The sequence below is a fragment of the Helicoverpa zea genome, chromosome 3, assembly GCF_022581195.2.
Source record: "Helicoverpa zea isolate HzStark_Cry1AcR chromosome 3, ilHelZeax1.1, whole genome shotgun sequence".
Taxonomy (NCBI): domain Eukaryota; kingdom Metazoa; phylum Arthropoda; class Insecta; order Lepidoptera; family Noctuidae; genus Helicoverpa; species Helicoverpa zea.
The window spans coordinates 208,613-233,727 of NC_061454.1; the positions used below are offsets into that span (position 1 = coordinate 208,613).

The 25,115-nt window shown below is 40.8% G+C and overlaps 1 protein-coding gene across 1 annotated transcript in view; it reads left to right on the top strand.

Moving 5' to 3' along the window:
• LOC124645951 (neuroligin-4, X-linked-like) overlaps positions 1-20,118 on the top strand; it is an 87,231-nt gene extending 67,113 nt beyond the window's left edge. Inside the window, exons 3-16 of the mRNA XM_047185939.1 lie at positions 3,956-4,082; positions 5,541-5,733; positions 6,149-6,267; positions 6,659-6,811; positions 7,116-7,310; positions 8,112-8,247; positions 8,388-8,639; positions 8,729-8,990; positions 9,595-9,838; positions 12,081-12,218; positions 15,458-15,644; positions 17,274-17,404; positions 18,647-18,726; positions 19,004-20,118. Of these exons, the coding sequence (XP_047041895.1) occupies positions 3,977-4,082; positions 5,541-5,733; positions 6,149-6,267; positions 6,659-6,811; positions 7,116-7,310; positions 8,112-8,247; positions 8,388-8,639; positions 8,729-8,990; positions 9,595-9,838; positions 12,081-12,218; positions 15,458-15,644; positions 17,274-17,404; positions 18,647-18,726; positions 19,004-19,096 (2,289 nt within the window). The 5' untranslated portion in view covers positions 3,956-3,976 and the 3' untranslated portion in view covers positions 19,097-20,118. The remainder of the gene's footprint in view (positions 1-3,955; positions 4,083-5,540; positions 5,734-6,148; positions 6,268-6,658; positions 6,812-7,115; positions 7,311-8,111; positions 8,248-8,387; positions 8,640-8,728; positions 8,991-9,594; positions 9,839-12,080; positions 12,219-15,457; positions 15,645-17,273; positions 17,405-18,646; positions 18,727-19,003) is intronic.
• Positions 20,119-25,115: the final 4,997 nt, after the last annotated feature.

Genomic DNA, 25,115 nt, shown 5'->3' on the forward strand with positions numbered 1-25,115 from the left:
AACCAATTTAGCTGAATCTCAAAGAGTTCTTCTACATGACGTACCTCAAAGAAATGTCAATAAGTTATGACGGAGCAAACGTCTGCTGGTTACGCGTCTCGGCGCAATTTGTTTCATGTCGCGCGGCCCTTCCATCAGCCGATACTTATTGCTTCCCTCCAATTTCGCGACTAATGCCTCTGACTAGTTTCTGACCTACTTCACTCGAACGACAGTCCTTCATATTTGTTTGACATTCAACTGTATTTCTCCTGAGGCTAATTTGATTCTGCCGGGGCTGCGGGTTGTTCGAAAGAGATACCGCGGCCCTGGTACATAAAAAGCCTATGACGGAACACGACGGTTTTTAGTCAGTAAGAGTCTGACACTCCCTCACCGCTGCTAACCCACAGCGGGAGCAGTCATTTGATGATTTTTGACGTCGGAAAAAAAAAGGCTAATTTGATTGAAGTATTAAACGTCAAATCACATTTCGAGTTTACCGAACCATTTTTCCGGATTTTAGAATTAACGCTATTTTCGTTTGATGTTATAAAAAGGCGCCCGAGATAAAGACAATCTGAGAACCTTCGCAGTAATTCGGTTGGAGAAGTGGGAAATCTTAGTACAACGGTTGTTTGCGTTCTATTACACGGAGCCTCACCTGATGTTATTTACTATTCAATAGTGTATCCTAGGTAACGTTATTACAATAGTGTATCTAGGCAACGTATGTAGAATAGTGATATTGTTATCGTGTTGCTCTCAGTAGTGGTTAAGTAGTATAATAAGCGAGGCTAAGCGCTCCGGTGCGCTAACGTAGGTACTAACAGCAGGCAGCGCAACACGGCTTAAGATAGTTTGCGCTAACTAGCGCACTCGCAACGCGTTGCACGCCAACAGTATACGTACAACACATGTCCGCAATATACGAGCTAACTACAGTTTTAGCAAATATCATATTTACATTATTTTTAGATACTGAGCGTGTCCTTCGTAATGTTTTTCCACGAAGATTTACGGTAATATAAACCAGTTTAATCTAATTGTATTAGCGCTGAAAACAATTAACAACGTTCAGGATTACTATGTTAGTGTAACTGTGCGAATCCAAGTAATGTTGGCTTTTGTGAAGATTTCTTTTGAACATAGAAAAAATATCTCTGAAACATCTTTATAAAAGATTCACTAACTAAAACAAACAACGAACGCTGTAAAGTCGAACGAGCTCACTCTCACCTTTTCACGAGAAATTCTATCAAAGAAAAAACTAGAGGTCATTCGGTAACCGAGACTTTGGAAGTTGAAACATTCGTATGCAGATGACGCCCGAAACCCGTCGACGTATCGCCGGTCCCCTGCGCGCCTAACGATATGGGCCCCCGAGTACCTGGGCCCCGATACCGCGCCATATCTCCTCTCAGGGAATGCAAATGGCGTACAATGTGCCGTCTATTTCTTGGTACATGTGAGCCGTTCAAATGAAATTTAAAAGGATAAAAGAAGTTTGCTAAACAGGTTTTTCTTCGGGGACTGATAGGTACCTGCTTCAATGATTTGATTCCATAAGAAATAAAGGTATATTTACTTCAAGCGTTTTCTTCATGATAGCGCAAATATTTCTTATTTTCTCGATCAATTTCGTGTTATGTATAGCCAGAGTGATTCATGACGTAAAGTAGGCAATAATCTCTCATCCACACAGATTCCTAACGTAAAAATCCATCTTTCTCACGCGATGTCTCGCTCGAGCTAATATCTTGAATTGAGGGGAATAGGTTATTCGTAGACGGTAAACTAGCTACTTATTTGTATTCATTACTCAATTTCAATTCAAACATTTCTCTGTGGAGTCCAAGAAATTCGCTAATATTGTTGTAGGCCCGCGTCCGACGAACAAAAGCATTCGTAATTACAAACCTAATAACATGTGAGGTAGTTGCGGGGACTTCTCGGAGCTTTAAAATAGTTCGCGAGTGATGCTTTCCCCGAACCCAATGCCGAGATCCTTGATTAAAACTGGATGAAAGGACAGGGGACCAATCAATTTGAAACATATCAACTGAACAGAATGTTTGCGAGGACAGCTCTATGTAATTGGAACGCATTGTTTACACATTACTGTTGAATATTCCGTCTGTCTACTGGACACTTGCTAACATATACAAGCTGTTGATTTGCATCCGTGCCATAGTCAAGGACGTAATTATACTAATGATTCTCAACCCAAATCAACAAAAAAATTGGCAGGAAAATTTTTGATTTTAATTTTTTTTCGGAAATCCGTCAATGTTATCTAGCCGTATTTAAACTTGGCGCGTGTGTTACTGGCCTTAAAACCGTGCTGCGCCCTCACACAAACCCAAACAGAAAGCATACGTAACGATCATTTATAAATTTCATTCATAAAATGGGATTACTTCGGAAATACTACGACATTACAATGACAAAAAAAGCAGTGCATATTAGCTATTTCCCGTCTATTGTAATTCCAATCGATTATTTACGTATTTCATGTCCTCCTCCTGACGTATGGCACAAATGCAAATCAACACCTTATATAACATTGAACACAACTATTGTAACCGAGCCCAAAAAACAATTTAAAGCTGTAAAAGTAACATTTGACGCCACTTTTCAAACGATCTGACAGTGGACTCTTAGCTTAGGACCTCCGTCTAATATTTATAATACAAAGGTTGAACATATTTGATACCCTAAAAGTGTTGGATATTGAGCGGCAATATGTCGGGGCGCGTGTCCCCAGCCCCAGGCCCCGGCTGAGAGCAAGTTTATGTATGCAGGGCTCGTCGGGACAGGTTCGCGTCTAATAGGCGACTAGGTCGACGCTTTCAATACTCCGAGCAGAGCGCCTAGCTTTTATTCGACCGCAACCCTTTCACAAAAGGTCATAAAAGAAACTTTAAGGATTCCCCAAACCGAAATCAAAGCGCCGACATAAGCGAGTCTCAAAGTCAAAGGTACACGCGTACAACACAATTATATTTTATTAAAACCGTGAGAGGTTGTCGGTGTTCAATAAGAGAAGACACATTTAGGCCGCGGGTACAGTGTCGCGTGACGGGTGCATGACTCGAGCGCCATTCAGCGCCGTCTGCCACCGACGTAAGGAGACTATTTGTCTTCCGACCGCCGCCGACAAAAACTAAACCACTTTTTCCCCAAACTTAACTTTTGTGTAGCAGAAGCCATTTGGAGGAAAACATTTCTAAAGAGTTGCCGAATTTCTGGTCGTCAAAGATACGAAAGCAAATTAATTGGGAAAGTTGTCGCGTGTGAGGTGCGTGCGCGCCTTATTGTTGTTTGTGTTCGATGATTGTTTCCTCACTTCCTTATTGTGTGATCGGCTTTTGATGTAAGCCCTTTAGAATTTCCATTCGTGTTGCTACAAAGAAAAGTTAATCAACGTGGGAGTGGATCGTGAGTTCTGATCATTTGCTACGTTTTCCTGTTTCCGAACGTTTCTTTTGTCTCACATTTATGATTAAGCTAAGTTGCGGACATTTCCAGATTTGTTACCTTTGTAAATATCTCGTCATTTCTTTTTTCGGGAAATCTCATTTTACATTAACAGCCTTTTTTGTTTTTGTACATGTCCGTTTTGTTTGAGAATCAAATGGTCAATATCACATTTTGTACGTTAGAGACAAAATATAAAATTATTTATGAGTAAAGTGACCCTCTTCACGGTTTGCAGCAGGTTGACATCAGGTGCGACAAAGCCGCCAGGAATTACATGCGTAAAGCCTTTTGCGCACGAGAGCTTTTTTGTGAGCTGTCTGTTTGAAACAATCAACCTATTGTCACGACACGTTTGTTTAATTTCATTCATTGGAGACACAGACCAAACAGACACGAATAATTAAATGAGTGGGTTAACCTTAGTCGACTTTGATTGAACAGACGGTTTGGACATTGATGTTGCAACAGTGGCTGATGGTGGTGGTTGTTGCAGGCAATCGTCGCGTGATGGCGCATGGATTGCTTGCGGACGGCGTGGTGCTGGTGCGCGGCGCTGGTGCTCGCCACGCTCGCCGCCGCCGGCCCGCGGTACAGCTCCCGCATCGTGCACACACACGCAGGTACACCACGGACTTCACTCTAACTCTACATAGAAATGATAACTTCAACATAGAACTAACCCTGATGATAAATAATACATTTCTTATGTAAAACAATAAAATCTTAACCTTGCAATTGAACAACAAAAGGCAGGCATGACTCCGAGATTTAAATACACCAGTAGAGCAATGATTAAGATTCTAAGACGTTTGGAAACCAAAACTGACATCCGAGGGATCTTTAGGAATTTCTGTGAGATGTAGAAACACGCGGCAAGGGTTTACTAATATTCCAATAGAACATCTATTTCCTACCGTGTTTCCCAAGTAATAAAGTTGTAAATTAATTCACATTTGCGTAGTAACGAACATTGAGCTGGAGGGTCGGTATAATATGCGTATTACGCAAATCATAATGCTATGCGTAAACAGCAGCACCGGCAGATTACCCCGACGTGACTAATCCACGAGTTAGGTTCCAAGCTCACGGCTACGGCAGGTACGCGCGGCCCACGACACTTTAATTCGGTCAGATCCCGGGACAATCCAATCAGGCGATCCTCGGAAGTGGGACCGTGGTGGCCAAATGATGTTGCCCGTTTTACAGACGCAGCGTAGGAATGCGGGATCAAATTAATTATTGTTTGAAGCGGATTCGGGGCGTGCCGGCAAATGGGATAAATGGCGGCTTTTCCGATACGCATGGCGGGTGATACGGCCAATTTATTTATTCACTGCTGTCTCGACTCGGTGCTAGTAATTTAGGTCCATTTTTTGTTGGCTTTCGATTCATTTGGTATGTCAAAGTGAAATACTGTTACCGATTCTATGAATTCATTTTGGTTGTGAATCTGACGCAACACTCAATTTTTCGCGAACCATTGAATGTGAAAAATCTGCGTCCCCACGTACAGATACAGTATACCTATGTTATGTTCATAGTGATGTAGATTGTAGGCATCTGGCGTCTACATGTTTAAGTAACACAATGTGGCTCAGAATAACAGACATCATTCATTAGAAATTGGAGCTTTTATCTCACAATATCATTAAATCGTATTCCATTATAAACTCGTTTTATCGGTGAACATTAGATAATTGCCAATATAGGACTTATGAATATTGATTGAACGTTGTATAAATACGCGAAAACACATTGTTGAACATTAATAACTGGATATTGGCTTTTGTTACTTAATTTACATCTCGTGTATTTGCAACTGATTAAGGCAACATGACCATAGTGTAGGTATGTAGGTACCTAATCAATATATTATGTAGTACTGTTGTCGTTAGCAAGGGTGTCCGTCCACGATGATAATTGTGATTGTAAATTCAGTGGCGAGCTATATGTAGACCTATGTTATGATGTATCCAGCCATGGCCTGAAGATGATGATGAAAGTATCCAATAATCAAGCACTGAACGCTGCAGGTTTTCTTTTATATGTAGTGACTATATCATGTTGATATGGTACAGGTGCGATCCGTGGCATCATAGTGGAGCCGCTGTCCCGGCGGCTGGAGCCGGTGGAGGTGTTCCTAGGCGTGCCGTACGCGGGCGCCCCGGAGCGCCTGGCGCCGCCGCCGCCCGCGCCTACCTGGCAGGGCACGCGCCTCGCCGACGCCTTCGCCCCCGTCTGTCCGCAGCGCTACCCCGACATATCCAACAAGTATGTTCTACACTAACGAATACGTTAGATACGTACTTTGCACAAATCAAACTGTATTTACATTTTAATCAGTCAAATTGATATCTCGTGTGCAATGTAAAATTAAATTATAGGTATTAAACTTATGAAATTGAAATGTAAAGGAGAGGTTTGCCATGTGAAACGTTGACAGTTCCTAATTAAGTTTTTAATCTCATAAAAACTTCATGATAAATAATAACCATGAGTCTATATTTTTTTCATTGAAACTCGGATTTATTTTTTTATGTAAGCAGACGAGTATTTTTGTGTCTGTGTGAGTGAGTATAAAATTTCTATTCATAGCTCTCATCTGCTTACATAAAATAATGAATGAAAAGTTGGAATTTAGAAAGTTGTTTGAGGACTACACAGTAAGTTGTATGTTATATACCAGGAGTGCAGCGCTGGCGAAGATGCCGCTGGGCACGTACAACGAGCTGAAGGCGACGCTACCGCTGCTCGCCAACCAGAGCGAAGACTGTCTCTACCTCAACATATACGTGCCCGGTAGCGGTGAGTCACTAATACACTCATTTGTTTTGAAATAGCTGCTCTTTGTCTACTTGTTGAACAGATCGTGCTCGACTTATCGTGTTATGGTTTCCCTTTATCCTGTCCATCCTGTTAGTTTGTCAAAACGAAAGCCTCTTCAAAGCTGTGAAGACTAGCATAAGGATTTATTTTTTTTATTTTTTTGTTCTATGATATTATTAAGTTATTTTAACCCTAAAAGTCACACATAGAATGAAGCCTATTGTCAACGGCAGCGTCATTTGGTGGCATGCACTTGACAGGAGATCAATGGTTTTGCTTAGACCCACAACTTTAAGAGCTTCCTTTATTATTGTAATTCCTAATCATTAAATTTTTGTTAAGCACTTATGAAAGTGTTGTTGGTGTGCAGGCGCGCGCGGCGTGGAAGCGCCGTACGCGGTGGTGGTGTGGGCGGGCGGCGCGGCGCACGAGTGGGGCGCGGCGGCGGCGCACGACGGCGCCGTGCTCGCGGCGCGCGCGCACCTGCTCGTCGTCACCCTCAGCTATAGGCTAGGTTTGTTAGGTGAGCCAAATTCTTTAAATATTTTATCCTGGTTGAGTATTCTGCTGTCATTTGTAGAATTTTGCAAAATTGCAAGCTTCATTACAAGCAGTCTCACAACAAGAGGTATTTTTAACCCTGTAACAGTTAGTCAGACTACTCACGTTTCATATTAAACAGTTACTCAGGTTAATCCTGTTTAAATTGAATCTGACCACAAAATAATTTTGTAAAGATAAGACAGGAGCTACCCAACAAAAATCATCATGTAACCGCCATCCCGGATGTAATTTCCATGACATTATAAAGCTGTACTATCTCACAGGTTACTTAACACCGGGCACGCGGGGCCCGCTGGACGCGTCGGGCGGCGCGGCTCTGCTGGACGCGGCGGCAGCACTGAGCTGGGTGCGCCGCAACGTGGCAGCATTCGGCGGGGACCCGCGCCGCGTCACACTGGCGGGACACCGCGCTGGTGCCGCGCTCGTCAATGCGCTGCTCATGCTGCCTGAGACTAAGGGTGAGGAGAGCGCAGAGTGATGTCAGGAGTTTTAAGAAGATTGAATTTGATTTGACAATGTCATAGGGATGGGGCTTTTGTTGGGACTTCATTCATGGGGGTTGGGGGTTGAGGGTTCATCTACGTTTTCGTATCATCAAATGACTCTTTGGTCTGAAAAATAACGGGAGTTAATGGTTCTTGTCTTCCTTGCGTTCCGAATAATCACAGCTCCCGGAGAAAAAAAAACAATATCATAATACTGCCGGCGTAGGAGTCTACTTAAGAATAAAACTCTCAGGTTGAACAAACCTTACAACCGATGGCTGTACAAACATATTTTCTTAGAAACATTATCATGTCTAGACTGCACCTGACAAATAACTATCTATTTACTATCGCAGCGCATAGCAGTGCAGCACTCAGGAATATTCCCAGCGCGCTCGTTTCACTACGCTGCATAGGAAATTGCATATTGCTATACCCCACCGTGTATCAATACAAAATCAAAGTGGAAAACTGACAAAAAAGTGTGGGATATAAAATATGTTTTGAAAAAGCTGAATATTTTGCATGGGCGTTTATACCTATATTTATGGAGTTTTATTTATGGCTGTGGGGACTATCACCCTCCTGATCAGAGACAGTCCTAACAGCTACCTTAAAGTTGGTTTGGAGGCCCTGAATTAGGAAAAGATATTCAATTGTATCAGTTCCTAAACATAAAATTACTTATTTATGTAACTAACCAAACTTACCTACTTAAAAAAATATTAGGTACCAAAAATTAATGTTTTTTTTTTTAATATTGACTTGGTTCAGGCCTGGTCTCCCGCGTGCTGCTGCTGAGCGGCTCCGCGCTGAGCCCGACGGCCCTGGCGCCCGACGCCGCGCTCACCCGCGAGCACACGGCGCAAGCACTGCGCTGCACGCCGGAGACCAGCAATGATGATAACTGGTAAGACTCAACTTACAATGCCCTTTGGTCCTTGGGCAATGGTCTGCCAATATTGCTTGTGCTCCCCAGTTTGAAAAAATAAAATCTCGTAGATGTCAATGATGAATAGAGAATTCTCAAACATATTTAAACTCGTCCAGGTTTGTGGAGTGTATCCGCAGCCGTCCCTTAGCGGCACTCCTGGCAGTGGAGCCCCCGCGAGCCCGGTTCTTAGCAGGCTGGGCCCCAGCAGTCCCCCGGGACCCAGGAGCCCCCGGCCTGGCACCCACGCGGGCCCTGCACGCCAGCGACGCCTTCCTCGACTGTGCCCTGGCTGTGGTAGTGGCCACTACTGAGAGCTACCAGTTTTTTAGTGAAGAGGATATTAGACATGGATTTGAAGAGGAACATAGGTAATTTTCTTACTCGCAAGCCATGAAACTGTAGAGCTTTTCTTACATATAGGTTTTTGTTTAATTTTGTACGATTTCTCCCCGCTAAGAAACCGCATCCTCCGCACGTACGTGCGCAACGTGTACCGGTACCACCGCAACGAGATCTTCGCGGCCATCCGCAACGAGTACACGGACTGGGAGAAGCCCATCCAGCACCCCATCAACATCCGCGACGCGACGCTGGAGTCGCTCTCCGACGCCGCGCACATCGCGCCCGCGCTCAAGCTGGCGCAGCTACATGCGCGCCGCGGCGCTAAGACATACTTCGCGCATTTCGCGCATCAGAGCAAGGATGCCGATTATCCTCAAGTGAGTATTCGTTGGGAATTGATTTTATTTCAATCTGGGTTTAAAAAGTTACCTCGGTATTCGGGTGAAATCGTGAGAATTTGCTAGTTCATTATTATCGAAAGAGTTCACAAGTATAGCGTATCAGAAATTCCGAACCTTTTGTTCCAAATTAGTCACAATTTGTTCATTCTCATATCAAAAGTAATTAATCGTAATAAATGTGGGCCCAATTACTCCAGTAGTGACAAGCTCATTATAATACGCGAACGCATAAGGGAGGTGTGAGGTCATTAATTAAGGCACAATCTACATGATCGCGCAATTTGTCAAAACTTCCTTTGATGAATATTAACTAATTTGCATTCTCACTAACGTCATAATATTGAAATGAATAATTTAGTGGTAATTTATTGCTGTACACGATTATTAATTCACACGTCGTCCGTTTTATCGTTCATACAGGTTGGTATTGTTAACATGCTTTAAAAGCCGAGTGGCTTCTAATAGTTTCAGGAAATTACAATAAGCGCTGTAACGTACATAAGACTCGCTTGGTTTGTAGTTACCTAAAGTTCATAAAGCCTACTATCATCAAAAACTGACCCCACTTTATCCCCCGCAGCGACTAGGAAGCGTATCAAGTGAGACGCTGGCGTACTTCCTGGGCCTGCCTCTCGTAGGGGGTCCGCAAGGAGCCTCGCGCAACTACTCGCGGGGTGACGCCGCCGTGGCGGAGAGCGCGGTGGCACTGCTGGCCGCCTTCGCCAAGACCGGAGATCCCACGCCCAGAGCTGATGACAGGCACCACGAGGGAGCCCCCAACTGGCCAAGATATGAGATGAACACGCAACAGTACTTGAGTATAGGTAAGCTGTTACACGTTATTCAAAAGCAATGTATTAAAAGAGGTAGCGTATTTACAGAGTGTACATAGCCAAAACGCATCCATAGGAAACTGCTCGCTGATACTTTGTAATGCTGTTTTTTAATTTGTGATTTCAAAGTATACTTGAATTTTGCGTACTGCTCGCGTATAATTCGTAGCTTAGACGTGCACATGCATCTTTCCAATTTATACACGGTCAAATTTAACTATACAAAATTAATATTAGGTAAAGCATTAAATAAAAATGGCTTTGAATCTCAGTTTGTTTATTAAAAATGCTAATTAAACAGGCTTCTTTTTAATATCATTATTCGCCCCCAAAAATGTATGTTGCCTTCTAAATTATTAAGTCAGCCACAATTAACGAGCATCTTAATAATACTATCTTAGCCACAAGTAATCTTCTAAGTAAACTACTCTAAATTCAGGAACCAACTCAGCATGATGGTTATTTTTTAGCATCTTTTGTAGCAGGCATTCTAACAGTAAACTTCTAAAATACTATTAAATGACATCATAAAATATATTTGATTAGCTTCTAACCGTCTTACCACAAAAACTTTTAAACGTCAGTTTAAGACTTGTCTAAAAAAATGTCAAATTATGACGTTGACATATGGTTCATTTTGCAGCCAAAATTTTTTTAGACAAGTGTAAAACAGGGGTTAAAGTTTTTGTAGTAAGGCCATAATTGTTTAACTCAGTACGTTTAAAATGTAAGCAAGCAACATGCAGCAAGCATCGCTTCTGTCACGGCTCCGGTGCTGCGAGGCTCCGGCGATCCCATGCGAGCTTATAATCGCAGATGGTTTTCACGCTCACCACCGCGTCGGCGGGCGTTAAAACTACCTGCGCTTCAGCTCGCAGGCCGCCTCGCCCCTCCGCGCCTACGCGGTTTTGAATTGCACTCTAGGGGTAGGGCAGACAAGACTACGTGGAGTCGGTTTTGCAGCGATTCGTTTTCGTCACTAACTTCAATTTTTAATACAATGTTTTTTAATTGAACGAGCATTATTAATATTTAAATTAACATTAAATGCTAGGTCGTGTTTTAATCAAAATGGCGAGTATGCAACTGCTCGCGAATGTATACACGATTAGTTTGCATGCGGACTAGCACTGTATATTATGGAACAAAGCAAGTTACTTTGGCCACTACAAAATATATGCGAGTATTTGCGTACTGCTGCTGTATACATCGGAAGACTTTGTATAAAAAGTGAATTCCAATCTATTCGCGACTAGTTTCACACGCTTGCGTACTAGCCATGTACATACTGTAAATACGCAACGAGGTACTCTCTAAAAGTCGCCGTAACGAGCTCACGTTGAAAAGGTCTACAATAGCAACATTATTCATCCTTCAGTCAACAATCTGACTCTAACAATATTTTAGTCTAAAAATGTAATATCAAATGTTAATGTATGCAAAACGTGAATGGCAAAAGCCAAGAAAATAAGAGTCGATCCCCGCGTTAGAATAAAAACTCCCCGTCCTATGAAAACACGGTTCTATATTTTGACGGCAACTTAACTCACTTATACGCCAAAAACAGCTTCATAAATAGGGTAATGAAATTCATCGCAATGAGAGAGCTTCGTGTGCCTACAAAACAACACTGAACTGAATAACACAAGGATTTTTCATGAAAACTGACGTGAAAAATAAAATTTCGCGACAAGTTAATCAGATGAAGCTGTATTCAAAGTTGGGGCGCCATATTGTGTCGAAACTCGTTATGTTTACGATCAGCGCCGACGAATGTGTGCTGTCTTCGCTCACACAACTCTGAGGGTTAACAAGTTTTTTAATCCGTGCTTAGGGTGGGTCTTTGAATGCGAGTTCCTTCCCAAAGTTATTTTGTTAAATTATATCGTTGCGAATTGTGAAATTATATTATGTTTGTTTAATTGATTACTTTCAAATTATTTACCTGATAATAATTGAGTAATTTCACTTGATTCCAGCACGAATTAATGAGATGTCTTTCATGTTCAATCAAGATCCATTTTGATTTGTTACGTACTTATGCTCTCTCGTAAGTTATAACAAAACTTTCATAGATTCTTTACTCTCATTTTTGGAAGCAACTACTTTCACAGGTGTTCTACAAACATACATATCTACTCTGAGTACAAGTTTTCCCTTTGTCAGGCTGATGAGTTTTGTTCGTTTATTTGGTCTGATTTAGCAAAGTTATATGACATGAACTTCCTCGTAGGTACGAAGCTCCGTGTGAAGAGTCACTACCGCGGGCACAAGATGGCGCTGTGGCTGCACCTCATCCCTCAGCTGCACCGGCCGGGAGCCGCGCCCAGGCATCACCAGTTCCGGTCCATACATCCTGACATGTTCGCAGGTCAGTTGCGACAGCTCTTTACATAATCACAATTATTTATAATGTTTTGGAATCAAAGAAAAGAATAGCAAGTAACTAAATATTTTCTCGCTGGTACGTAAACATTTTCAGCGCAGCAGAAAGCAAAATATATCTCACCCTATTGTTATGGAAGAATGTGCTTTCACTCCGCAACCTTTTAACAGCGCAAACTTTCAATGTTAATGGATAAATCAAAACATAATACCTTTTAACGCAAAAGCCGGCTGGCTAAAATCTTTCTCTAATTTGTAGTGAATAGCCGGCGAAATTCGGCCAATCACAGGCGCAGCTTTAATGGAAAGCAAATTGGTAACGTCTACCGCTGCTTAAATTGAGCATGCCTTATTATCCGGCGCCATTAGCAGCGTTTCCTGCCGGCGTCGGAACGCGCTCATTACCCGCGCCGCTCACTATCGCGCGTGAGCCGCATCACCCGCCGCGCTCGCCACGCACTGATTATACTCAGGAAAGATACGTCACTTTAAGGATTCCAGTTTGGAAGCTTCACCCTTTGAATATTAATAGTCCACAGCCAAACACAAAATTATTCTCGAAATTCGGTGGAGCGCCTAAACTTGATTCCGCGTTAAGACACACGTAACTATTTGTTGAGCCAGCCGCCGCTTTGTACAACGTTTTGCAGACATTACTCAGTATAATGGGTACTTAGGCCGCCGGGCCATTAGGAGAATGAGGTCTCTCTAGAATTCATAAAAAAAAAAATTGTCGCCAAAATATTTGGTGGTGAAGTGATTAATGTGGAAAAGCGTCACGAATGAAAATAGATCGATCAGAGAGTGTTTCGGGGACCGGAGCTATTATTAATTGTCCCGCGAATGGCTGGAATTCCTCCATAATGAGCGGTATGTGAAGAATGGCGCGGTCTGGTGGCGAACAATGTGGCCCTTTGTCACGGAGAACTTGACTCCGACGCGTACTAGCATCAGATCGTATATTGTTGCGTGTGAGAGCGTTATGTTCGCGTGTCCCGAATTGTTTTCTGAAGGATATTTACGAGCTCCCGGTTTTGAGAGATTTTTATGGCCGCCATTTACTTTGTTAGACAGCTCACTCACTTGTTTCATACGAGCCTCAGTTGGAAATGTGAACAAGCTTTTATTTTTGCTCAACAATTTACCACTCTAAAGAGAGACTAATACGACCTGACAAAATACTGAACAGTGTAATACTTTATCTGTCACTTGACGTGTCGCTGGCCACCAATTAAAGGACAAACCAATTAACCTGATGAAAAGTTGTCGTTTTAAAACAAAGGACAATATTTTTCAATGGAGAGCGTGATTTCCGTGAAGCGCTCCGGGAGCTAATTAATCCGTGATTGTGTGAGTGGGCGGCGGTCGCGATCGCCTTTTGTTTGTAAGCAATCGTTCGCGAGCAAATAGCCGCGCGTGCGCACCACGTCACAATGGACGCCAGGCGGGTTTTCAATTTCAGACGCCTTTTCAAACTGGATAATATGGCTTCAGTTTCAGAAATTGTTTTATTCATAAAACAGGAGCTAATTGAGGTGGCTAAAGTTTTGCTGTATAAATAAATCCAACATAAAATAATGTGATAGTTCAACATCATTACAGACAGATCACAAATTCTATTAGTCATTAATTAGAGATAAACTATCATACTTAATTGAAAAGTTCTTTAAAACGACTCGAAACCCTTAACTAAATCAATTAAACATTGATTGAAGCAATTCCCTATAAAAGTCAAGATCTAAATCGTAAAACCATTAAGTAGTTAGAAAAACTTGGGGCTATAAAAACAGTATCTTGGCGCGAATAAAGTAGCAAACGAGAACGGTAAGTGTCGATAACTGAACTAAGATTCCGACGGTTTCCCGCGCTTTGTTCCACCACCGCCGACTCTAGGGTTGCCAGCAAATAAACCTGCACTATACTCAGCTGCAAAAATGTTATCAACCCTTAATAAATTCATAGAAATTCAAACTAAAACCTGATATATAGGATTTAGAATACCGCCCATGTACACTATATTTTTGGAACTTTAATAAACCTGCGTATAAAACTGCATCTAGTTTTATGTTTCAGTATTGGATTACAGATTTAGCTTTGAAAAACATTTTTTTCAATAGACTTTCCATGAAATACTTTTATATATTCTGTGTTTTGGTGTATCAGAGTTCTTGTAGGGTTTTAGTGTAAACATGTGGTAGTGAGGCGCTAGTTCACCCCTAGCGCAACAAAGGCGTCGGTGGTGCGGCGCCAACAATCGCGCTTTGTGCGCCACAAGTTGGGCTGGCATTGTTGCCGCGCGGACCATTCATTACCAGCCTTTGATAACTTCAGGGATCGGTTTCTTGTTCAGATATGTGCTATATCGGACCTGTTTACTTCGCCTTTCACTCCACAATGTATTCAATTTCATGCGGATATCATATCTCGCGTGAGATTCGATCGACCGATTCGATTCCTATAACTTTATCAATATGTATGTCAGGCAACAATTCTAAATACTTTATGTAAAAGTAAGGAGCTAGTAGTTAGAAAGTGCAATTTGAAAACAAAATCCATGATGAAGTAAAATAAAACTAAATGAAGTGAAACGCTCCAGCAAACAATGAGAGTAAGTCGGCTACAACTAAATAGAACAGCTTTACTTAAACAATGTGCGCTTATTAAAATTCCACGAAAACTTCAGCTTCCTACTGGGAGCACTTAATTCAATTAATTCGTTATTACAAGACCTAAGAAATGGAATTACCTTATCACGGCCTAATCTTACGTCTTAATTACGTTAGTAAATTGTTAGAAAAGAAATAGACCAAGTAATTAAAATCTAGTTGATCGAAGATTTTGGCACGCAAACTTAGACTTTCAAGGTATTATAATAATAACAACTAGACTAGTATGCCGCCAGCCTCAAATATTTAGAATATGTGACAAGAGCCGGCAACTCAAAGCCTTACTTACATACTATCAGGTCAAGTGATGGCTTTCAAATAACTTCGCAGAGACAAACACTGTTGTTCAATTACTGTTTGGTATTTCATGTTCGTAACTACTGATGATTTATATTACCCTTATCCTTTCAAAATGAGGTCAGTAAAAGAGCATGTGACGGTGAAGTAAATAGATTCTTGAAAAAGAGTTTTTTTTTAACAAAATCAGCCTAGGTCAGATAAAGTTTTAGTTCCACTTGTAAGGAACACCAGATATGATGGTGAATTTTGTGGCATCTAGGCGAGATATTTCCGGAGCTGTACACGAGCACGTCGACGCTGGAGGACGCGGAGGACAGCACGGAGGCGGAGGAGGAGGCTCCGGCAGAGGAGTGCGAGCCCTCCCCCTCCCCGCGCCCCGCGCTCTCCGCGCCGCAGCCCCAGCCCAAGGAGGAGGAGCTCACCAACCTCGACTCGCAGTACTACAGGTAAGGGTTTCTGTCACTCCATGTATGTATGATTTAATACAACTGTACTAAGTTGCCTAGGGATACCAGATATTTCAGCCTTCGTTTTTAGCTCTGCGCTGATCGATCTGTCAACCAGTAGGTACACTTACTTTATATGTAGATTCCAGGAAAATGGTGATGACTATTATCTCGGGACAACTACATTAAAATTTTTCTTTTTTACAACTATGAATAATGGATAAGTGTAAGCTTACCTGAAATTCAGTTCGCAAAGTTTTTCAATATTTATTTTAAAAAATATCGAGCTTGGCTAAAAATAAACGAACTTCACAGTGCCAGGGATCAACAGTATCGCACGCCGCAAGGCACATCATGCCTATGACGAAAAATTCCCGTCCAATTAACAGACAACGTTCTGTATTCCTGTACAGCTTTTTATACGAGACTAGCGGCATTGAGGGAATACTGAACGCTGCATAAAAACGTACGTAACGATGTTTCCCGTAATAAGATAAACAAGTGACAAAAAAGAATTTCTTGAACTGGAGCGAGCGATCTCTGGGGTGATGTCGCAAACAAAACAACCCCCAACGCGTGACGTGGAGCATATTGTACCAATAGATACCGCAACGTGAGTTCTGTTATGAAATGTTCGCCGTCATTAAGATGTTGATCCATTCTAAGCTAGCATCGCTAGTTCTGATCTAAAGTTTTTCTTCAGACTCCAAACTTGGAACAACACTCGAACTTTCTCAAAGTTCTACAGAGACATTCTGCTTTTCGAATACATGTTTTTATCATCGCACAAGTTAGTTGGAAAACAGCAGCCATTTTCATCGGATGTTTTGAAAAAGTTTGCTCTACTGACCAAACTTATATTAGTCTGTCTGGGAGATACCATCATTATAGGCGTTTAGGTTATTACGCCTATGTAACGGTTTGTTATTGCAACTCATAAGTTATTCATTAAACGAGTCAAGAGGCTCCGTTATCAGCTACCTTCCAATCAATTTGGTAAACAGAACAACAAAACGGAACAAGACAAGGATCAATATACACAAAGTGTTTCTCACGAAGGTTGTTAAATTTTCATGGATGTAGATTCCCTGGGCGATCAGGCGGCGTCACCTGAACCTCAGCCGGCGCGCGCTAAACAAGATTGATCGGCCGTTTGTAGCGAGACTCGTAATCTCACTAATGTGTTTACTTACCTGTTTACCTTCCTGAGTTCTGTTGCTTTTGTCTCGCATATAATGTCTTAATGCCGCGCCATTTCTCAAGGGGAGCGTTTTTTCCTCCAGACAACTGGATACTGCTGATAATGGTAATGGATGGCGCCGAACTTCGGACTGAATTAACTGGACTTCGCGTCACTCTCAAAATAATGATAGTAATATTTCAGGCGGATGCGACGAGATATTCATATTTTCTGGCACAGTTGACGTTTTACGTTGATGTAACCAAATTTATGCATCACCCTTGAGGTCCTCAAGGACTATTTGATATTCTGAAGCACCCTCAATGTTACCTCTCAGTTTTTTGAAAACAAGAGTGACATAATTGCTCCCTCTCCTAAAAGCTGACATAATAATGCATCCTACTCAGTTATTATTTTTTTTATACATTTTAATTATTTTGTGACGTTAGCTACACGGTAGCGCTAGGCGTGACGGTCGGCGCAGGCTGCTTTCTGCTGGCGCTGAACGTGCTGGTGTTCGCCGGCATCTACCTGCAGCGCGGCCGCCGCAGGACTGCGCACCGCCGCCCCCGGAGAGAAGGTCAGGACAACAACCTTTCAACGTAATTGCATGCTCGAATCAACATTACTCAATGTTCCATCATCTAAATGTCTCAAATTGTTCTCTAAAAGCATGAAAAACTCCAATATAACGTGGAGTCAACGCTTATCTTTCCAACTCAATGAAACGAGTCAACTGTAGGAAGCGGTTTTTTCTTAAGATTTGTAAACGATTTTCACCAACATAATCATCTTTATGTTCATCGTATTTACTTCATGAAACATTTTGACTATGAATATCGTGGGGGAGCCGAGCAAACACATTTTTATCGACACAAAAAAGACGTCATATCTAAAACCCATTTTTTATGAGCGACCACTCGGGAACAGGACCCGACTATAAACTACAAACGCGGTTCTCACTTAACCGCTGCCGGCATACTTGTAAATTACACGAGTTATGTTGATTCGACGGAGAGACTTTGTTATTCATTGTCCTCTGATAACTCACCCAGTTGAACTGCTGCCAGAAAGGTGCTCATAGGAAAAACGAGCGACCTTAGCAGTTCTCATTCTATTTCTGTAACTGTTTTAGTCGTTAGTGCCACTCTGTCTGGACGCTACGTTAAGCTTTGCTTTTCTTTCCAAGATTTTATTTACCAGACTAATGGGAAAATTTTGTTCCCCTATAATGTTTCTTAATTTTGAAAAGCAGTTCACATTTATTTAGTGGCGGCCGCAGCAGGATGTCTGCACTCGGAGACAACTATAAAATTTATTAGAGACGTTCGCGTTGTGGCGATTTATCTGAAGCACACGATGTGAGGTCGCATTCATGTGCGGTCTCACTGCACTTCCCATTCAAAAGCTTACAGCCCGAACATTTTGTGCAGTTCAAATATTAAAATTCGGAAAGTTATTTCTTTTCAAAAGATCACGTATTCCCTGTCTGTCTTTTGATACTGTATTCTGGCTTTACGTTTCTTTACTGCGCGTTATTTTTACATTCGCAGTTCATATTTTCATTCTAGGAATTTTTGTGGGTAACTTGTGCAGGTGAAATATGAATTGAATTCCTTTGACTTTACCCAGTGTGAATATTTTTTTATTCGACAATGGTATGAGTGTCTTTGGCCGCACAATTACGAATTATTCTGTATTTTTACATATATATTTCCAACACCAATTTTTTACATTGAAATTCGAGCAGTTAGGCTACGTAATATATAGCTGAGTTCATAGACGTAGTTTTATGGAGATATAATGTTAGTTGTCGGTACAGGCAGCTGCAGCAGCCGCGGCGGCGCGTCGCTGAGCGGCGAGCCGGCGGCCATCACGTCGCCGCGGAAGAGCACGCTCAAGGTAACCATATCGTTTTGAATATAAACACTTTGCTGTTGTAAACATGTTCTACCCAGTACTGTGGGTTAGGGGCCATTTTCAATGATTTTATAAAATTGAGAATATTTTTCTTTTACTTTGGCTTTTGTTTTCTGACCATAAATTTTACTTCATCAATTTGCCGGATTGTATTGTATTTTTTTTAACGGCTCTTTGGAGATTTCAATAAAATGAAGCCACATGTATTGGAGTAGCCATTTATTGGTCCATCATCTAACATATCTATCGGTTTCCACAGCGCAGCAGCGAGTCAGAACTCAAAGAGAGGCCGACCAGCGCCGGCGTCGCGCCGCCAAAAAAACGCGTCCAGATCCAAGAGATATCTGTATAGACGACTTCTAAACAACACATCACAACCAGTTACCTAAAAAATAAAACAAATAATATTATTGCGTCCACTGATAAAGGCATCGGTGTAAAATTATAAGACGGAAAAATCACCGTAAATATTATATTATCTTGGGTTGTTGTGACGAGAAGTGTAAAACTAATAGCGTGATGCTGAACTATACGTGAACTGTGTTGTGTTTATCTGAAGCGAGCGAGTCTGCACGATTGAGATAAATTGTGATTGATGTTCTGAATGGGCGAGGCTGTAGCCGTGGTTATTGTGCACGTAAGATTGTTCCTGCGCAGCGCAGCGCAAGGGCCGGCCAAGCGTGACACCTGTGTGTATAGTTACGTACCGTGTGCACGCGCCTCAGAGGGTTCTCTATTCACTGCTGCTGTGGGGTAGTTGCCTGGTTGTTACAGTAGAATATTTTATACAAAACCATAAAAATATATTATAATCCTAAAATCAGCATCAAATCGATTAAGACATTCCAGATTCAAAATGAACTTTATAGTTGGTTGTGTATGTTAACTGGACAACTACCCTTTGCAGTTATAGTTGTGTCGCGCGCGCAAGCGGCCCGGTAGCGATAAGAGCCGTGTATTCTGGATTCGTGTATCTACCTCCTGACCAATTTACTGGTTTAGTGCAATTTCCATTCTGTTACGTTTGTTATTGTTCATCTTGATTCATATAGTCTACTTGAGTGTTTAGAGTCTCTGTTATTACTGTTTCTGTATTATGTGATAGTTGAATATTTAATGGAATCGATATTTGAGTTGTGAACTCTGTACGCTTAGATTTTTTTGTAAAGACTTGTTACTGATCTGTACATACTAACATAGACCGATAGATATCTTGAATCAATTTGTGGAAGCGAAGCGGTATGATTAACTTGTATATATAACTACTATTAGTTTCTATAACATTGTAAATATTAGATTGTCGTAAATATCTGTGAACTCTGATGATTTATCATCTATGAAAAGAGGTTTTAATAAAGACCATTTTTTCCTGAATTTTGTTATTCTTTCAAATCCATATCACGTCTCCTTGAAACCTAAAATAATGTGAACCTGACAAGAGAAACAAGATTATTTCAAATGATACCTTTCTACCACGATAACAGATCTGAGAACGTTTATGTAAAATAAAAGCAATTAAAAATAATAATTTCCTTTTACACGGCTGATGGCGGCGATAATTTACGAGTTAATTAAAATTATTTAAAAGCGCGGCGTTATCGTGCCATCGCCGACCTGCGGTGACTGCGCACAACCATGGACTCGCGCTAAGGGAAAGTTTTAATGCTTCGCCACAACTTACAAAAAACGAACTTCCACCATCTACAAAATTATATTGATCTTTATTGTAGAGTATTTCTGAAACGCGCACCTTTTTGTATCCTTTATTATCAGAGCCTAAAGTTTCGCGAGGATAAGAAACAACCTTTAGATTTTGATAAATCGCCCGAAAGGTCGCGATAAAATTGGGCTTAAAATGACGAGGTCATGTTACAAAACTTGGCAATCTTGACGGTGGAGCTCGGGAATTATTGTTCAAAATAAGGAAAAAAAGTTTGAATAAAACTGCCATAAGCAGCGCAAAAAGAAAAAGATTTGATTCAGCATACAAATTGCAAAATCTGTGTTTTAAATTTTGACGGAAACTGTAAGAAAATACTTTTAGAGAGACTCCAGAAGTTAGGATTGTTGCGGACAGCGAAAATATGGAAGTTTCGAGACGAAGTTAGTGATTCAACGACCTAGAACAGTTTGGAGCTCAGGATCAAGATATGAATCTCCGCCACCGATAAACTTTGTAAGCTTTCTTTTTTGAAAGAGCACCTAATCTATGGAGCTCTGATCCTTTTGAATAATTTTCTTAACACGTCTTCTTTGGGATCTTTCTTTATACTTGCCGTATTCATTCAGCGCTTATGTCTCGGAGTAAATGTTTTTTAAGGATTTTTATGTTGTTGGTACTGGCGAAGCTAATGGAAGTTCCACTAATGGAACGAGAAAATAATTGTGGGTCGCAGATACAGGTTAAACAAACATTTCTATTTTATGAACCTTTTTAAACATTAGGATTTTGGGTTTATTTTAATTCTGTACACGTTAATGTTTTTAATTTTAGCTGTCTATTTTAGCAAGCCTAGTGTTTAATAAAGTGTAAACAAGCAACAGATAATAGCAGAGGTCTAACATGAACACGCAAAACACGTGAAACACAAACACAAGCAAAAAAATTGGTTAAAACTTTGATTACCGGCGCCATACAAACCGAACAAATGGCCAGGTTTATTAAATTCGCGCACAAAAAGCGGGGGAGGGCTCGCTCGGCCTCCCTAGAACAATTGCTATTGAACTCCCAATCGTTTATTGTACGGCCAAATGAGAGTGCACTTAATTTATGATCCCGCGATGAATGCTGAGGATCCCGGGAGGGCCGGAGGATCATCAATCACGTGGCGCGATGCCTTCCATGGAAATGAGATATCTTACAGTCATTTGAATGTGCCAAATGGAGATTTTGATGTGAATTTTAGTATTGTTAAGATGAATGTGCAACAATTCCGCTCAATGAATTGTAATGTGCCGTTGATTCGGCTGGCTGTGCCGACTGTGTGCACTCTCACGGTTTATCTACATTCGTGAATAAATTGCGGCTCTCGTCGATTGTCACACGTTGACACAGCAAATTTTACAAATGCACCTGCAATTTTGTGCACACAAAGTTTTTGCAATGCATACTGAAATACAGAAGCACATATGCGTGTTGTTAAACTTGAGTTTATAGGAATATCAGCTTGCCACTTCAGTACATAAAGTAGCCTATTATGTTGACATACGTATAACTGTATTATTACCATGAAACATCAAAATCCATTTGTCAGTTATTGCGTGAAAGAGGGGCAAATATCCACATACTCAAACTTTCGCATTTATAACATTAGTGGGATTTACATAGTCTATCTAGTAACAATATCACATTCATGACAGGTGGCTACACAACAATGTTACAGTAACGGTATTCCTCGGATACAAAGGCGTGCAGTGCATGTCCCTCGGCCATCCCCCGAGTGGTGCCTACCATGCGATAACGTGTGTCTTTGTGTGTCACGTGTCGCGACTCACTTTGTGTCTCACACGACACGCCGTGTCTAAGACGCGACACATCCACAATATAAATTGGACCGGGTTTGTTGCTTTGCTCGACAGTGTGATACCGAGTTTAGGTAAATCGGATTTGTTTTGTTCACCGTTATCATTGTGTAGTATAGTTTAATTTCTACTTGTGTGTTAGTTTACAGCTTCGACGTTTCCCGGTAAAACATTAATATTAATATAAAATATTCATAGCTGGAGCCTCGATAATAAACATTTTAATTATTCTTACCATTGATGTAAAATGTAATTGCGAATATTAAAAGGTTATTTTATTAAAAGAGCAATATGCTCATGATGTTAATTATCATATAGAATTGAGTAATTAATAAAACTTATTGCTTGAAAATTACCTAGAATTATATCAGGAAACTGCTAGTATTTAACCAGCCATATTATCTCAGACTAAGATATACTTGCACGTAGGTACTTATGCTTACACCACATACGAACATAGGTAATTTCCTATTGATTTCCCTTAACTAAGTATATAGCAATACATCAAACACATAATGTTTAATGCATGTAATCCTTGGTTTTGGGAGCGTTATGCACGTATTAATGTAATTACTCAGCGCACTCGCCGTGTTCGCTTTGTGCCTAGTTCTGAAAGCTGTCTGATCGCCTATCATACGTATAGTTATCTATGCTTAGCTGACTGACAGCTGACTTTGGAGTGATTGTCAACTGTTTCTAAACGATGTCTAAAGGAATGATCAATGCAATAATTAATTATAAGGTTATTTTGTATTGATGTAACGCTTGGCATAGTATTCTCAATGAATTCAGTTTGCTTTTAGTCTATAGCCATCCTCGATAAACGGGCTATTCAGCACTGAAATAACTTTTCAAATCCATCCAAAAGTTGTTGTCAAGTTTGTCTACTAATGAACTACACACACCTAAGTACATAGTTTTAACGAAGGTAAGACATTAAATGATGATGTAAATAAAATAAAGTGTTCACTTGAGACGTGCATCGGCGTGATCTCCCGAGAGATACATTTTTAATTACGTGTCGAAGCACGAAGCGGCCTCAAGTGGAGGGAGGGGCTGATTACTTCGTAATACCCACTTATTCGTAACTGCTTTAATTGGAAATTCTTTACGAAACCGTATTTACGTCTTTGGACAACTTAATTTTGCTATACTTAACTGTGAAGGCTGATCGTAAACTTTGTCCATTTACAGCTACATTTTAATGGGATCAAAGGCTGTGTTTTGAAATAAGAATGGATCTTGCCGAATGTTCTTTACAATATTTGCAAAATAATAAATGTAGTTTATTCAGCAGTAGTTTCAGCTATGATCTCGTGCTTCATACGTATAATACATCAGACAAAGCTGGTTTATCCGGAGCGCCACGGCGACGTTATCGCGCGACAAGCGACACAAATAATTGTGTCGCACTAACTTACCCAACTTTAAGTTATAAATATGCATACAACATAGAGGCCGGGTTGGTAACTCTTTGAAAACTGACTAAGTTATGCATAGCTTTTTACTTATGCTTGACTTTCAGGTAACGTTTTGTCACGAATGCTAACTCGTGCTCGCGTTTTTTATAGCATTTTATCCTTTTCTTTTTATTTAGTGAATAAGCATAGTTCTTTCCAAACTAAGTTATGCTAATACTAGTGTTTTCAATAAACCATCTTCGTTTGTCGGGTAACATTTAAGAATAGGTAAGTTTAATTTTTTTAACTTTTCATTTATCAATTGCCCTTAAAATTATCATACCAACACTGTTTGCGCCATGGCAGAGTACTTATTAAAGTTTTTTAATTTAAAAATATTTTGTTACTTTCGATAACAGATTTATGTAACTTGGTTCCGTAAAATCCGACATTTTACTCTTTTAACGTTCGCCACATAGGCATACAAAAAGTTTTTAGTGCTAAACTACGGTCAAAAATAGTCATATTACAAAGGTACAATATTGCAAAAAGTTGGTTGTTTGACAAAAAACAAATTGTACGCCAGCGTCATAGGAACCGGAACACGGCGCATGGAATGTTTGTCAAAGTAAAACCGTTATTTCACTGGAGCCTCGCACTGAAACTCTGTAGTTTACTGACGTTGCCAACGCTACCTTGAATCTACGGATACAGAGACTAACATTATCGTCTTTTGTTTTGAAGATAATACTGAATACTCAGATACTCCTGGGAAAGGTAGCACTTTGAAAAGCTATAGTAACAGTGCGCATCAAAATAACATATTTTTGTTCGTAGTTAAAAATATAATATCACATATCTGCCCAAGAGAAGCAGATATTTTCATATTATTAAAACGTCTGAAGTCAACTCCTAGCTTAGGGCGGCTGCACACTGCGTCACGGAAACCGTGCCACGTTTCCAGTCCGGCGGGCAGCATTGTGTGCGAGTGTGTCGCCGGCTGAATAATGCTCCGCCGAGGAACTCGCAGATGCGTATGTGACGTCACACTGAAGGGTAAGTAGCTTGAGTATTAAAGTGACAACGTACCTAAGTAAATCTAAAATAAACAGAATGGGAAATCGAGCCCCAATACAGTTATATTTTTCTGAAAGGTCTACTCAATTAATAGCAAAATACCTACGCTATCGGGAACAGTTGACGTCAGAATTCGCCATAATTATGTAGTATAATTAAAAACTTCCGCTTTCATATTCTCTTTTGAGGTTTCCCCAAAATTGTACCTACCTATGTGGTATATAAATTCTTGTTCATACAAAAGCAGCGTAGTAAATAATGTGTTTTGCGGAGGCGCGGAAAGATTCGCCCGAATTCATTCAGGAATACCTTTATGAGCGCAGTATGCGGTGGCAAGCTCCAAGCAAGAACGTCGCCTTAACGCTTTCCACA